This window comes from Geotrypetes seraphini, chromosome 3 (genome assembly GCF_902459505.1).
Source record: "Geotrypetes seraphini chromosome 3, aGeoSer1.1, whole genome shotgun sequence".
Classification (NCBI taxonomy): domain Eukaryota; kingdom Metazoa; phylum Chordata; class Amphibia; order Gymnophiona; family Dermophiidae; genus Geotrypetes; species Geotrypetes seraphini.
The window spans coordinates 345,183,358-345,200,740 of NC_047086.1; the positions used below are offsets into that span (position 1 = coordinate 345,183,358).

At 39.5% G+C, this 17,383-nt stretch overlaps 1 protein-coding gene across 2 annotated transcripts in view; it reads left to right on the forward strand.

Moving 5' to 3' along the window:
• CDC42BPA (CDC42 binding protein kinase alpha) overlaps positions 1-17,383 on the forward strand; it is a 488,866-nt gene that overhangs the window by 237,690 nt on the left and 233,793 nt on the right. For both annotated transcript variants that reach the window (XM_033938547.1, XM_033938546.1), the window contains exons 7-8: positions 1,300-1,500; positions 6,287-6,535. In XM_033938547.1, the coding sequence (XP_033794438.1) occupies positions 1,300-1,500; positions 6,287-6,535 (450 nt within the window). The remainder of the gene's footprint in view (positions 1-1,299; positions 1,501-6,286; positions 6,536-17,383) is intronic.

Genomic DNA, 17,383 nt, shown 5'->3' on the forward strand with positions numbered 1-17,383 from the left:
AGCCATTCAGTGAGCGGCATGGGACCAGGCACGAGCGCGAAAAACTCGTTCTCCTGCTTTATGTCCCGCTCTGCAGAAAGAGAAGCAGCCGTCAGCGAGGGAGGGGCAGGAGCGCGGAAAGCTACTGCCGAGACCGCGCTAGACCATTGCCACCAGAATTTTAAAAAAAGTACACCCAGGGGGAGGGGGGGGGGGAAATGTGTCTTATGGAGCGAAAAATACAGTATTTTATTTGTACAGACATCTGCACAAACTTGTGTTCAGATCTGCAAAAATTGATACACAGGATGAATGATGATTCAAATCTATTTTTGTTTTATTTTGTGTTATTAATTATGTATGCCATTTTAATTATGAATGTATCATTTGTAACCTGCTATGAACATTGGATTATGCGGGATATAAATTTGATAAATAAATGATCGAATTCAGCAGTTCTGTTGGTTTGCTCTGTAAGCAAGGACCCAGCCATAAGTATCCAGAAACTAGCAAAAGAACTAACTCTATCACAGAGGTACAGATTGGGGAATAGATCTAAAAGAACTATTAAATTCTTGAATATTTATCCCTCAAGTGTACCGTATATTAAAATTGATTACTAAGAATTGAAAAGTTTATATTACCATCAAAACTCTGCCTAGACCAGGCCATCCCTTTAGATCAGGAGTTCTCAGCTCAGTCCTCAGGATATACCTAACTAGGATTCCCACAATGAATATACATGAAATAGATTTGTATAGAATTAAGGGTAGCATATTCACTCTGGAAGTAGAAGCCTGAACCAGGAATCAAATGCAGCTCTTCGGTGTGTTAGTGTAGTTGCTCTAGCTCAGTGGTCTCAAACTTGCGGCCCGCCAGGTACTATTTTGAGACCCTCGGTCTGTTTATCATAAACACAAAAGTAAAGTAAAACAGTTTCTGGCGGGCCTAGAGACCACAGATCTAACTGATTAATAATTAAATTAGCTGGATAGATCACCAAGGGTAGAAACTTGTATTGGTCAAAATATGTGTATGCTTTCACAAGAGTATATTTGACTACATTAAAAAGAGATGTTCCCAGGGATGTTTTTACATGTCTCAAATTCTATTTTTAAATAAACATGCATAGTTTCACCCATATTTCTCCGCCTGAACAAATAGGCACAATTCTGAGAGAGAAACTACCCATGTGCTTTCTCTCTGCAAAATCAATGCAGAAGTTTCTGCATACTTTGTACCTAATTAGCTTACTGGAAATTGCTACCAAATCAAAATATGATGGTTATTTTTTGATCCTTTGCATTTTGTGTTGTGCAGGTTCAGTCATCAGTTGCAGTTGGAACGCCTGATTATATCTCTCCAGAAATCCTGCAGGCTATGGAGGATGGGAAGGGGAAGTATGGCCCAGAGTGTGACTGGTGGTCCCTAGGCGTCTGCATGTACGAGATGCTTTATGGAGAAACCCCTTTCTATGCCGAGTCCTTAATAGAGACGTACGGGAAGATAATGAATCATAAAGTTAGTATTTTCTCCTCTTCCTTTCTTGAAACTGTTGTTTGTAGTTCTTTGTAAATTGTGACTATATTTTTGGATCTATGCAAGACTGATAGCATTATAATTTTAAGTTCAGTAGTACCAAATGGCAATAAAAAACATTGATGTTTTTACATCTGTAGAACATCTATTTTATCCTACATCTTGTTTATTTTGTACCATCTTTTAAAATTTAGGGCTCCTTTTACGAAGGCGCACTAGGGTTTTTAGTGCACGCACAAAATTACCGCGCGCTATAGCGTGCGGTAGCCGAAAATCTACCGCCTCCTAAAAAGGAGGCGGTAGTGGCTAGTGCACTCGGGAATTTAACGCGTGCTATTGCGCGCGTGAAGGCCCTAGCGCACCTTTGTAAAAGAAGCACTTAGTTGCTATGATGTGCTGTTGAAAGGTTGGTCAGTGGGAATTTGTTCTGCACAAATGGAAGCTTAGGTCACATTTTCTATCAGTATATAGTAGTTAAGCTCTGGAACGCGTTGCCAGATGATGCGGTAAGAGCAGTTAATGTAGCTGGTTTTAAAAAAACGGTTTGGACAAGTTCCATAGTATGCAGTTGAGACAGACATAGGATGGTAGCATGGAATGCTGCTACTATTTGGGTTTTTGCCAAGTACTTATGACTTGGATTGGCCTCCACGAAGACAAGATACTGGGCTAGATGGACCGTTGCTCTTCTTATGTTCTTAAGAGCTAACTATGTGACTTAGCTGAAGCATAGGAGACTTGTTTGAATTAGCTACCTGTTGTCATTAAAGAGGAGCATCTTTGTAATAGAAACTTATTTTTAAGTGTTAATGGAGGGGATATTCTAAGTTTATAGATTGAAATATCTTTTGTTCTGTGCCTTTTCTCACATTGGTTCAAGGTGGCTTACATATTAAGAAACCAGTATAGATTACTGGGAAATTACAGCAATAAATCGTATAACTAACATGCTAAAGTAAATTGCTGTATAGTCAAAATAAAGAAATTAACCCACATTTTGTCCTGTTTTTAAAAAAAATTGCAGTTTTCAGGTGCCTGTGAAAAGAACAAATCCCCCTTTTACGAAGCCGCGTTAGTATTTTTTTTTTTTAATTGCCAGCTGCGGCGGTATTAACTCTTACGCTCATAGAATTTCTATGAGCATCGGAGTTAATACCGCTGCGGTCAGCGATTAAAACAAAAAACCTAATGTGGCTTCGTAAAAGGGGGGAAAAATTAAGATAGCAATCTAATTTGCAGTGATAAACCATTCAAATACTGGTTGCTTGGAAAGAAAATGAACTATTCCAAACATGTTTATAATGAATACCCTTCACTAAAGAGAACTAAGCAAACATGAATTCCAGTAGCAGGAAGAGCCCCTAAAAGCTGGGAGAACTACTAAATGATAAAGATTTTCCAGGGCAGAACCTTGCAACATTTTAAGAAAACATACAAGCGTTGTTCTTCAAATATGATTCAGGCTCGAATTTTTAGTGAAGCTGAATTAACAAGGGGAGTATATTTAGCAGTAGTGCTTTGCAAAAGCTGAAATTTTTTTTTTAATAACTGAAACTCCAGAGTGTAAAAAATTATAGTAGTCAAGTTTCAAGTATTAAAAATGACAAGAATTCGGAAATGATATTCGTTAAAGTAAGACCTAATATACCTTAATAGTCTAAGCTTAAAAAATAAACTCTTGATCTATACATCAAGGCAAAAGAGGATAGTTATCCATTCATTCAGCCCATCCTCCCAAAAGAGCCCAGAACAGGTTACAGGAATACATACACAGAATGGTCAAGATAATACGAACAAGATGTAATAGGAAAAGAGTAGTACAAGTCGAAGTACAGTAGGTATAAACATCCAAGATACAGTAATTTGCAATGCATACTTTGGTGCGGGACTTAGATAATGGTCTAAATGGTGAGACTATTAGGGTTCTTTAAAACTTGGTCTTTTCATGGAGCTAGGTTTGTGATGAAATAGGAAGGTTTTCGAGGCCTTCCTAAAGCTCCATAGGTCGTCTAGTTCTCTAATAGTTTGGGGGACCCAGTTCCATAGTTTGGGCATGAAATGTGAGTAGGCGTGTCTTCAGGCTGATTCTGTTTTGAGCACATGTCCAGGGGGTAGGGACAGTTGTCTTTCTTTTTGGGATCTAAATGTGCGTCTTGGGTTTTGGATTGTTAGCTTGGGAATCATATAGCCTGGTACCACTTTCTGAAATGGTGTGAATGCCAGGACTAGTGCTTTGAAGATGCAATGTTTCTTGATAGGTAGCCAATGGACCGTTGCTAGCGCAGGTGTGACTTGGTCACAGATGCTCACGTTTTTTAATAAGCGGACTGCAGCATTTTGCACACATTTGAGGCAGGATAGGTTTTTGGCAGATAGACCTACTAGTAATGTATTACAATAGTCCATGCGAGACAACAGAAAAGCATACAGTAGTTGGGCAAATTTTGGTTCTGAGAAGTATGCACGGATGTTCTGGAGCTGGCAGAGATAGTAGATTGATACTATTTGGGAGAAGTGGTCTGTGAGTGATAGACTTGAGTCCAGTAATACTCCTAGGCTGCGGACGCTATCTTTGGCTGCGAGGGTGTTATTTCCCCAAGAGAGGCATAGACGCACACTTTTCTTTGTGTACTCAAAGGAGTTCTGTTTTTGATGTGTTTAGCTGTAGTTTGTTTATGGTCATCCAATCTTTTATTTCAGATAAACAGCTCTGGAGTTTTTTTTATTTGTTCATTTCGATGTAGAGTTGGATGTCATCTGCAAATGAGTGGATTCAAATTTGATGTTTTTGTGTGATGTTAATCACTGATCTGACATATATGTTGAAAAATAGTGGAGATAGTAGGTCACCCTGTGGTACTCTATAGTTAAGTGGTTTTGGTTTAGATATGGTTTGTCCTAGCAGTACTCTCTGAGATCTCCCATTTAAGAAGGAGAAACACTTCAGTGCAATATCACAGATTCTAATGTACTTCAGTCTGGACAAGAAAAGAGAGTAGTCTATAGTGTCAAAGGGGACACTTAGTTCTAAAAGGATCAGTAATACGTCTTCCCCTTTGTCCAGAAATTTCCAGCAGTCATCTATGATGTCTAATATGACTTTTTTTGTGCTGTGATGTTTCCTAAAACCTGATTGGTAGGAAGAGAGGGAATCTGTTTTTTCTATGAAATCTTGTAATTGTATAAGTACTGCCTTTTCCAGGATTTGAGACAGGTCTAAAGTTACTCGGGTTGTCTGGATCTAATGTAGGTTTCTTTAGCAGTGATCTGATTACTGTGGATTTCCAACTCTGTGGAATCACTCCTGACAGAAAGGACTCATTTATCAGTGGTAAGATGGATTCTAGAAGACATCTTTGACTGATAGAAGAGTGGAAAAGGGTCATGGATCAAGGATAGAGTTTGTGGGGTTTAGAGCGTCTACTATGGTTTTTAGGTCTTCGTAGGTCACTAATGGGCCTTTTTAGACTTACCTGGTTGTAAAACCACTTAGATAACCTTGATAGGCGGTATAAATAAACTTGAAAACGTGTGCTAGTTTGTTGTCTTCTAGGAGCTTTTTCAAGGTAGATTTGTCCTCCGTGCTTTGCATTCAGCATCATGTTTTGTCTGCATTTCTGACTTTCCTGTTTTTTGTTCTCAAGGCTTCTGTGAACCAGGGAGATGATAATGATCGTGGGTTTGGTTTTGTTTCCTTTACTTTTGCTAAGCTTTCGTAGAGGGATTTGATGCTTTTTTGCCATGCTGTGATTTTTTCCTCTAGGGCTCCAAGTAAACTTTATAAAGCAGTTGGGTAGCCTTTACCGTGCGAATGGATGTTTTCAGATGTTGGCAGCGATATATTTGATAAGAATTTATAAATATATTTGGGAGGAAGGAGTTAAAAAGACATGCGTGTTAGAAACATCGGTCTGCCTGGGTCTTCTGCAGGACTGGATTAAAAATTTTGCTCCCCATAGGCAGCTCCCCTTCATTGAAAAATTATTTATGGATTTGTATAGTGAATGGCAAGAAGAAATCCCATCCTCCAAAATTATTGGCCACAGGAGCTCCCACCCAACTCTTCTGTCCATATGCCCCCCTCCACCAACACTAACTTCAGGCTTTGCTGCTGATGTCTGCTTACCCTGCTGGTTACAGGAGTATTCAATGTGGGGCCTCAGAGCAGAAGTGAAGTCACAGGCCCTGTGATGCAATGCAGTTCCTTGCCATGCCCTTTGTATGGTGGTGGGCCCAGATGGCTGCATGTCAGCAGAGACAGTGCTCTGACGCTTGTAAGAATTCTACACTAGAGGCAGTTGCCTATGCTTAAATCCAAGCCTGGTCTTGTAGCCTAGCAAACAACTTGTATTGTAAATGCTCAGCTATACTACACTGTTATTTGTAGAATATAAAATAATTGTGAAACTCGGGTTCTCGCAAAACATGTATAGATTCTCATCTCCAGTTTTTATAAAATCTGTTTTTGTTCTTCCTCCCTCATCCCCCCATAGCAGATCTTAATGTTTCTGAAGTGTGCTAAGAAAGCAAATGCGTCTGTGTAATTATTATTTTCTTATTTCAGCCAGTCTGCTGAATTTTCCATCCACAACATTTTTCACATTCCAATATTTATTTGATTGAAAGCAGCGTACTGTAGTCACTAAACCAGGTTGTAGTCCCTACCCCATCCAGCAAGTCATTCAATATTCAGTAATAACACTTATAAATTGTAAATTTATCAAGGTGTAAATATGTTGTAAATAGGATTGCTTTCTTTGTTATAAAGGAAAGGTTCCAGTTTCCTGTTCAGTTGGCAGATGTCTCTGACAATGCAAAGGACCTTATGCGTCGGCTCATTTGCAGCCGGGAGCACCGGCTTGGACAGAATGGGATAGACGACTTCAAAAAGCACCCATTCTTTGCTGGCATTGATTGGGAGAATATTCGGAACTGTGAAGCACCTTATATCCCGGAAGTCAGCAGCCCCACAGATACGTCGAACTTTGACGTAGATGACGACTGTCTTAAAAGTTCAGTAAGTATCCATCTGTTGTCTCAGCTTTTTCTTCTCAACATATTTTCTTCTCGTTATAGACCTAATTAATGATACAGTTGCATTTGGAGTATCTTTTTGTTCCATAATGTGTTGTGAAGGCACCCTCCAAAAAAATGTTATGGGCTTACTTTATGAAAGGTTTTTTATTCTTAGGAGAGAATTCCTTTTAACATATATTAAGCATTCCATGTTTCATTTTTTTTTCTATAGAACAGACCAATAACTAGTTAAGGTAGTTTCTCTTTGCATATAGAACCAATGAGCAAAGTAATAATTGAGTTTTAACAATTCAAATTTAAAGAAAAGAAATAGACCAAAAGAATAGTAAAATTAACCGAGTTGTTCCTCGTAAAGAGTAAGAAACTTTAGTACTAGGTAAAGGGAAGTCTGTCCAACTCTTGGCTGGATTGGAATGATTCTTTGATACAAAGCAGTACATGAAATATAGATTAGCAGCTTCTGGTCAAAGATATTTTTATTAGCCTAAATTTCCATTGTATATTGCATGCATAATGCTTCTGAACTGGCTGAGCTTTTTTATTGGCACAGCATTGTTTTTCCAGGTGGAACCCATAAAGCTACAGACATACAGGGTTTGTGGAGTGCTTCCTCTGGTTGGTAGGAATGTTGGACTTCGGTACATGTTTAATGGAAAATCTATAAACACTATTTTTGATGTCATATAATATTTGAATTTAGAGTGCTTGGTATGAATTTTTGGAATCTCATTATTTGATCCTGTATAGTAGGATGCTTTCTGTACTTAATAGTGTAGTCATTTGCTAATCCCAGATTTGAAAAATATTAGATGTAAAAATATGATTTAGAAGAGAAGTGCATCAGGAGATTTATATAGCTCACATAGAAACATGAGGAGGAGATAATGGATGCTGCGGATGGGGCAGACTGTTAGTACAATCCTCCATTCTCAGCATCCTTGACTACTGCAATATCATATACCTGGGCGCCTTTAAGAAAACCATCAGGAAACTGAAACTGATTCAGAATACCGCCATCCGCCTCATCTTTAGCTTGAATAAATGGGAACACATCACCCCTTTCTACCATAAACTACACTGGTTACCATTCGAATCCAGAGTCCTGTTCAAGTTCTCATGCATCTGCTACAAAACAGTATTGGGAATGTCACCGAGTTATCTTAACCCACACTTCAATTTGAATTACAACAATAAGAGCTCCCGCAGAATTCCTGTTTGCCTTTCCCTCACTAAAACTATCATTTCAAAAGGTTAAACTCAATCCATGGCTCCCCCAAATTGTACTTGATGCCCCCTCCTATCTTGACTTCAAAAAGCAGCTCAAAACGCACCTATTCCATAGACTGAACTCTTAATGCATTTTACTATTACTATCTATTACTACCTTCCCTCTTCACTACTACCTTATGACTGCTTTCCCCTCCCCTTATGGCCTGCAACCCTTCCTTCCCCTTTCTTATATTGTTCCCTTCTAACTGTTAACTTCAATGATTTTAATGTATGTATTTTTGTTTAACTGCTGTGAACCGCCTAGAACTCCCTGGGTATGGCGGTATACAAAATAAATTATTATGATGATGATGATGATGACAGATAAAGGTCAAATGGTCCATCCTCCCCTTCCCTAAGACTAAGCTACTTAACTCGCCTCCCCTGCCCATTACCTCCTTTCCTCATGGGCCAACTTCTGATGAAACTACAGATCGTGCAGTGGCCAACTCTCACCCTCTACCTATAACACCCCAAAAAATCTTTCCCATTCTTGCTGCAACCATCTCTACTTGTTATTGCCCAGCTCATCATTGTTTCCCACAATCAACTATCTCAAGCATACATTTCTCCCTCCATTTTCATTATATAGCCAGTACTACAAGTTCCAGAAATGGCAAATATAACTAGTTTTCAAGTTACCCTCTCTGTCCTATGCCATCTGCAATTTATAGAATGCATCTCGGCAATACTGGCCTGCTACCTGCTTTTCTTCTTCTTTATGTCCCAGGTGGTAACAATCTCTTGCCCTTGGCAGCAGTTCTCTGCCAGTTTGTAGCCTCTCTTGTCAGACATTTGTTCCCATCTGGCTTTTTCACTTTCTTCAGCCCCTCTAAGACCCCCTGGCAAATGTCCCAAGCTGCTGATTTGCTGGTCGCACTTGTGTCTGATCCATTTACCATAAATAAAATGGCAAAAGGGTAAAGCCACCTGTAGCATATGGCTCTGTTACAGAAACTGCATCAAATCTTTCATGTCCATTTTTCTTTGAATTGTAGTTGGTGCCAAATTCTGAAAGACCTCCAATTCACAGCCCTTCCATTTCTCTAGTGCTAACAGGCTTACGCAGCACTGTACACCAAAATAAGCTTACAACTTAGTTAAGACAGACAAACTGGACAAAGAGGTGCATCTTTACACAGTGCTCAGGTGGGAAAACTACCGAGGGAATGTTAAGACAGGTATGAGTGCTTAGCAAGTGGGTTGGAGTTTAGAATTGAAAGCAGCTTATAGTCTTGAGTCTTTTGCTTCCTTATCTGAGCCACTACAACTTGCTATGTTTCAAAGGAGGTCAAGCAAGCTACTACATCTCTGGCTCTGTTGCTCTAGGTACTCCCAGGCTACAGTGCACCCTCTCTACACCTACTGGAGTTGAATCCAGTAAGTCAGCACCAATGTTTTGAACCACCTTTTTCATATCTGCATATTGTTGTAGTTCTGGGAGACCACATATTCTGGTGTTACACCTGGAGTGATTCTCCCGGTCCCCTAACTTGATGCATGTTTGGTCCTGTTTTCATTGACAACTCTCCCACTGGTAGGACATGTCAATTTTATGGGTAGATTTTTATTTTTTCAAACTTTTACAAACTACTAGTGACCAAATTATTCAGTTTTGCATGCTGAATCTAAATCTATCTTCAGAAATTGCTTAAAGTAAGTTTTACTAAACTAAACTAAACCTTAGGTTTGTATACCGCATCATCTCAACATTTGCAGAGCTCGACACGGTTAACAAGAATTAGGGTGGAAAGGAACTCCAGTGGAGGGAAAGATGAAGAGGAAATTTAGAGGACTAGAATAAACAGAGAGGGAGGAAGAGTTATATTTTTGAGAATAACCAGGTTTTCAGATGTTTATGGAAGAGTTGGAGGGAGCTCATATTCCTAAGTGAGGAGGTAAGATTGTTCCAGAGCTCAGTGATTCTAAAAGGGAGGGAGGAACCTAATTTTCCTACAAGGGAGACGCCTTTTAGAGAGGGAAAGGAAAGTTTCAGTTTTTGGGTGGATCTGGTGGAATTAGTGTGAGAGGAGTTCCAAGAAAGAGGAATAAAGGGGGGGGGGGGGGAGGATGCCGTTTAGGATCTTGAAAGTAAGGCAGGCACATTTGAAGTGGACTCTGGAGATTATCGGAACCAAGTGAAGCTTGGACAAAAGCGGTGAGACGTGGTCGAATTTGCTTTTTTGCGAAGATAAGCTTAGCAGCAACATTCTGAATCTGCTGGAGTCTTTGAAGGTTTTTCTTTGTTAGGCTTAGGTAGATAGAGTTGCAATAGTCCAGTCTGGAAAGGATGGTGGATTGGACAAGAACAGCAAAGTGTTTTTGATGGAAACAGGTTCTCACTTTCCTCAGCATGTGAAGGCTGAAGAAACATCAAATAGCAGTTGAAATTTGTAGAAATTAAGTAATATTTATTTGAATGTATAAATATTCTGATCTACATCTAAAGCCACATAATTGTCTTTAAAATGTCACTTATGCAGTTAATTTAATGTTTAACAAAATCCAGAAAAGAGGCCGTTTGCTTCTGTTTCGGCTCATGAATTCTCTCCTGACCATCTGACCCCTAATATAATGTTCCCTCCTCTCCTGATTGTACATATGATCAGCAGCCTCAGTTGTCATTTTTTTACACACCTTTCTATGGAATGGGTGTGTCGTGGGCAGTCTGGAACCGCTATGGGCTTACCTTAGAAATGCTTTGATCTCTGCTGTTGTCATGGTACAAATAAGAGGAGGCTCAGAGACTCTAGAGCTCCAGTCAAGTATTTGGGTGAATGTAGTTGCCTCAGTGATGATGGATGCTGTTTTCTTGGGTCTTTCATCCTGCTGTCTCTAAGCTGTGTCTTCTCATCTCCTTCATCTCTGATCTTTAATACCGTCTCCACTTCATCTCGTTCTTTCCTGTTCCTCTTCACTGCACAACATAGCTTGTAACCATACCAAGCTGACCTTCTCCATGAAGGCATGACTATCTTCCTAACCTCTTCACACTGTTCTTTCAACAGTTGCAGCTGGAAGAGATGCCTAGGACCTTTTGTGCTTTAAAAAAAAATGTAAATCCCAATACAGAATGCTACTATTATTCTTAAGTTTTTCAGATTTTTTTTTCTTTCAGATTCTATTAGTGAAAATTGCCTACCATATTTTTCGCTCCATAAGACTCACTTTTTCCACCCACTTTTTCCACACGAGTGGAAATCTCGGTGCGTCTTATGGAGCGAAGGTACAAATTTTACCCCCTCCCCACACTCTGTACCGTTTTAAAACACCCACTCGCCGTCACCGCACTTTTTAAAACACCTGACCGCCTGCCGTCTCCTCCTCTGTCGTTGTCGCAGTAACTGGTTGTCCAACATGTATCCCTCCCTCACTAGCGGCGCACAAGTCAGGAGCAAGCTTTCCGTGTTCCCACTTGGGCCCGCGCTGTTTTCTAAATGGCTGCCATCAGTTCTCGCGAGACCTGACACCAGCCATTCAGAAAGCGGCGCAGGCTCAAGCAGGAGCATGGAAAGCTTGCTTCTGACCTGTGCACTGCTAATGAGGGAGGGATACATGCTGGACCACCAGGTACGGGGGGATGATCTAAAAGTGCTGGGGGTGGATGATTTAAAAGTACTGAGAGGGATGATTTAAAAAGGTACAGGGGGACGACTGACACTACACGTGCCCACCACTAGACGTGCCCTGTACCGGCCTACCACTAGACCACCAAAGGGGGGACAAGGTACAGGGCACACCATTTGGTTCAGAATTTTTTTTTTGTTTTGTTTTTCCTCCTCTACAAGTGGGTGCGTCTTATGGTCAGGTGCGTCTTATGGAGCGTAAAATACGGTATTGTACCTATCCTTCCCCATACCCTTTTCTTTTTTAATTCTATTGTAACTTTACCTCCCTCCTGGACTCGTCAGTCAAGACGGTCTTTCAACCCTCCTCAATGTTTTAGATTACATTTTTAATCTTTTACTGTATTAACTATTTTGTAGATACTTGGGATAGAAGGTATAACAAGAAATTAATAAACTTGGAAAAACAATTTTTATTGATGACTATGTAAAACAGGACAATAAGCATATTGGAGTAAAACAACTGTAGGCAGCTACATATGGCAAGAGTTCCACAATCCCTTCCTCAAATTCTTGTGAAAGAATAACAATATTGTGGGTGACAGTATACAAAGTACTATGTATACAACCAAATTAGTGCAGTCATCAATAGGCATAGAAAGAAAAACAACCCCCCACCCCAACCTACCCACCCAAAAGATAACCATCCCCAATATGACATAAAAGAACAGATCCAACAGCACTCATAACAAAAAAGCCCCTGAAGGGATCAGGCCTCCCCCAACATTGTTAGTTTGGACAATTTCCTAGAGGAAAAGTCTATAGTCTGTTATTCAGAAAGACATGGAAGCCACTGTTTGCCCTGGATTTGTAGCATGGAATGTTGCTACTCTTTGGCTTTTAGCCAGGTACTAGTGACCCAATGGCTACCGTGAGAACGGGCTATTGGGCTTGATGAACCGTTGGTCTGACCCAGTAATGCTATTCTTATGTTTTTAAGTATGACAGCCTATAGAGCTCCCATCATGGCATCCTCCCCACCATATCATAACAACCCATATCCCCCAATCAACTATTACATAACATTCAACAAAAGACTTCGCCCTCTCTGATGCAGACATTGGATATATGTGTCCCACACTTTCATAAAATGTAATTTGCCTTTTCGGGAATCCCTTGCTTCCCAGCATGCCAACTGATGGAGATCAGCACACAAGTGCCAGTAAGCAGGGGCCTCACCAGAAGGCCAACATTTGCTAGTAATATCTGGTTCTCTCTGTTTCAAGTTGGTTTATCTCAAACTTGCTCAGATTGATCAATAGCTTATTAAACAAACTTTTCCTGAATCCAGAAAAATGTGAAATACTTTGGTCTTCTAGTACATGAGTATTTATAGTCCCCAGATTCAATGTTAACCTATGTCTGTTAGGTGCCCACCCCCACCGGCGTAGATAAAAGATAAGTTATTTGCTGATAAGTTAAAAATTGTTCTAAAAGTTAAAAAATATAAAAAATGATATAAAGGCCTATGACGACCATGGGTGCCATTATTGACCTGTATGTGTTCTAAAGAAAAATAGACATACAGTAAGGCACTTCTGAGGTCTGCTAGCCTGAATTGTTTATAAAAATTTCTTGAGACCTTTTACTGTTGGTACTTTAATGTTTGATATCTAAGAAGGTCTAAAATATTCGAGTCTGGTACAGTGAGTTTGTATGTCCACATTTAAGACATAACGTACTAGAGACACCCCCACAATGAAACAACTGCTTTTGTGAAAAGTAGGCCTGATACAACACCCTATAATAACATTCCTGAAGGGAAGCATCGGGCATTAAGGCAGGGATGCTTTTTAGCTGAGCAAGCAAATCCCAGGTTCTTAATAACTGCAAATCCCATTTCCATCCCCTACAGTAAGTGCTCAGCTCTTTACCAGGTCCAACATTCGCTAATCCCTTGTAGAGAAGGGATACGGTGATCTCATCCCCTCCTTTCCACCCCAAAGAAGTCCTATAGGTGGGCTCCCATATGAATGTTCAAGGGAACAGAATCTAAAGTGGCCCAGTAATGTTTTAACTGACTGTAAGCAAAGATATTCCCCCATTTCACCCCCATTCTCATCTGTAAATGAGCAAAATGAACCAAATCCCCAGCATAGAGGGCCTCTATATCAGAGTGGACATCCACTAGCTCCTCTGCAAACTCGTCAACTCAAGCCTCCACTTCCTCCTGTTGCCAAGTGACCTCCTGCAACTCCTGTTTAATGTCCAAGACCGTCTGTTGAATGTTTAAGCGAATTGTAAGTATGTCTGTTCTCAGACCGGCAAGTAAGTCAGCAAAGCCATTAGCATCAGGCTACCCTTCAGCTCCATCTTTCTTTCCAACAACAGCCGGAGTCGATGCCATGCGGTTCTCCAAATTCGCTACCTTCACCATCTTAGAAGTGCTTGGGGAGCTGCTGTGCTTCCCTGCAACAGCTCCTGAACAGGTGTTTCCAAACTGGTACGCTTCTAACTTGTATCATGTGGTCATAGTATCTTCACCGCACGGGAGGGTAGTAAAGTGAGGGAAAAATCATACTGCTTGCAGGTAGTATTAGCAAATTTCGGTGTGGCCCCGGCGGAGCTTCATCCCTTCACACCTTGCCACCATGGTGACATCTGCTTGGAAATCTATTAATATGCAATGGAAACACACAAAATCTATTATCAGAGTACTTAAACATATTTCAGTAATTTGTGGATTTTTGCATAATTTTCTAGAAATTCCAGGTAGGTAAATAACATATTACACAAAATTTAAAGTTAGCTGTTGATTTCCACATGAAATTGTAACTTTTTCACTAGTGCTTTTTAAAACTGACATCTACAAAATTGCATGTGACTCCATATATATTTATTATTTATTTCATAAATTTAATATACTGCCTTTCACATAGAAATTATATATCAAGGCAGTTTACAATAAGAAGTGCAAAAACAGCTATGAAAATGGTACGGGATTTGCGCCAAAAGAAATACGAGAAAAAGCTAAAAGACCTCAACGTATATGGAGGAGAGGAGGGACAGGGGTAATTTGATTCAGACATTTAAATATTTGAAAGATATTAATATAGGATCAAATCTTTTCCAGAGAAGGGAAATTGGTAAAACAGATACAAATTGAGGTTGAGAGGTGGTAGACTTAGGAGTAATGTTAGGAAATTCATTTTCACAGAGAGGGCGGTGGATGCCTGGAACGCCCTCCTGAAGGAGATGGTGGAGAGGAAAACAGTGGCAGAATTCAAAAAAGCATGGGATGAACACAGAGGATCTCTAATCAGAATATGAATTAGCAAACTTTCACAGTCTGAATCCCACAAAGGAGATGGTTTGGATAGACTGGAGGGAACTTAAGGACAGTATCAGGTGGATTTCTAAGGTCTATGACCCAGAAATAACAAAGAAAAAAAGACATTTTTAATTTAATCATAAAATTGTAATCCATGTGATTATGGGGCAGAATGGATGGACCATTCAGTTCTTTATCTGCTGTCATTTACTATGTTACTATATCCCCAAATTTAAAACATAGCAAATGTCACAAAAGGAAGGAGCTGCAAAATGGCACAATTTTCAACCAAATAACAATGTAAAAAATAATAAGAAAAAAAACACACTAGGAGAAAATAAAACATATACCCTCCTTCAAAGCATGGTCCTCCCTCCCCATGACCCAAAAAAATTCATTAACAATCAAAATATTGCCTAGACGGCCATGATTTCATCATTTTTTAAATCTCTAAACTGAATTCTCCAGCCTCAAATCCAGTAACAAAAATTCCAGAGAAAAGTCACTACTACTGCATTACTGGAAGCTGCGTTACTGGAAGAACGATGCCAATTACATTACATTAGTGATTTCTATTCCGCCATTACCTTGCGGTTCAAGGCGGATTACACAAGAGTTGTCAGGAGGTTACTAGAGTTGTAGCATTACATAAGAATTGTCGAGAACTTAAGGAGCAACATGTTGGGTACTTTGAAACATTTTAGATTAGATATGGGTGGAGTGTGTGGTAGTTGGAGTTAGGGAAGGAACTGGTCGTGTTAAACAGGTTTTATGTGTTTTTTTAAGAGTAGGGTTTTAGTTTCTTAGATTAGAGGGGTCAACTAAGAAATTCCGTTTACAGTGAGAAAGATATATAATGGTCTACCTGAAATTATAGTCTGAAGGGCCAGCAGCAAAACTTTATACTTGATATGAGGCACAATGCACAACCAATTCTGTTCTCTGAGCAATGGGTGTCACATGATCTCTCACCTTGATATTATATAAAAGCCTTTATTGCTGTATTTTCTACCAGCTACAATTGATTAAATTGAGACTACAGAAACCTCAACTATAAGTAACTAAAATAATCTATCCCTGTTATAACTAGCGCATGCAAAATTACATTTTTTGCCCTCCTGTCCACAAAATGCCTCAAAGATCTAATTTTCCTTTCAAAAAAAAGAAACAAGTCTTAACTATCTTCAAAATAAATGGCACAATGAGAGCTTAAATCATCCCATAAGGAAGTTATAACTTCTTTAACAGACATAGGTTAACATTGAATCTGGGGACTATAAATACTCATGTACTAGAAGACCAAAGTATTTCACATTTTTCTGGATTCAGGAAAAGTTTGTTTAATAAGCTATTGATCAATCTGAGCAAGTTTGAGATAAACCAACTTGAAACAGAGAGAACCAGATATTACTAGCAAATACTAGCAACCACTCATTGGATATCACCTGCATAAAAGCAAGTGCTCAAACCTAAATTCTGAATCAGTGACACCAGAGGAGACAGAAAAGCATTAAACAAAATAGGGGTCATAAACAAAATGATAATTCTTTGAGGTCTGATGATTTAATTATGATCTTTAAAAGTTTGTTTTGAAAAATATGGCCTAAACCAGTTCAAGTCTACCCCTGAAAGACCTGTCTCCTCCAAATCTATTCAGTAATAGTGTATGATCTTCTGCCTCGCCCTGTTCAGATACTTCCTCACACATAGCTCTGTAAATTGCCTCTATCTACTTTTTTTTGCTTATAAAGTTCTTGCTTGAGCTCTCTGAACCATCTTTTCATGTCTTTTATACTGCCTCCAAGGGTTCGTTCCTTACTCTAAATCTTCCACCAACTCTCCTTTCAGGATTGTTGCCATATTTGCTTACTCTGACCTCACAAAGTGACTTGAATTGCACTAAATGCTTCCAAACAGACATACTCCCAACCCACAATATTATCTGTTCCCTGCCACTGCTACTTAAAATGCACTTTTCAGGATTTCTCTTAACCTGGGCTACACAGGAGTTTTTACTGTGTGTATTCATGCTTTGCGGATCACGTCATTCCCTTGGCTCCATTTATTTCTGTTATTTTACAGTTTTCTTTCTGACCAGCAAACACATTAACTGGTCATTTGTAGCATGTTTAGTCCTTTAATTTTGTAATCAGATAATAAACAATGATATTTCTGAAATAAATTGTAAAGTGATATTTCAGAGAGGCTAGTGCCAGTATAAGGGTACTGTTGATTTCAGGAGTCTAACAAACACAGCTGTGCTACTCTTGGCTTCCTGCCTCCATTCATGTCTTCTGCTTTCCTCAGGACTGGTTCACACTTCCATTCTTGTTCTGGTTCCCAGTGAGGAGGATTTAGTGAGTTAATGGTTTGTCTCCTCATACCTTAATCTTTGTCTTGTAGTTGGATGGCCACCGTAAAGCAGTGTTTATCAAACTTTATTGCTGTGACACCATGATTATGGCTAAATAAAATTGTTTGACCCTCATTCCTCCCCCCCTGAGGTTCTATCACTACCCCATATGGGATCCCAACCTGTAATTTGGAAAGCTCTGTTGTAAAATACAATATTTGACATGACAGTTGCATGAGATAGAGGAATCATCAAGGAATGAGGAGATAGAAATACAGAAAATGGTAGCAGTGAATGACCATATTGCCT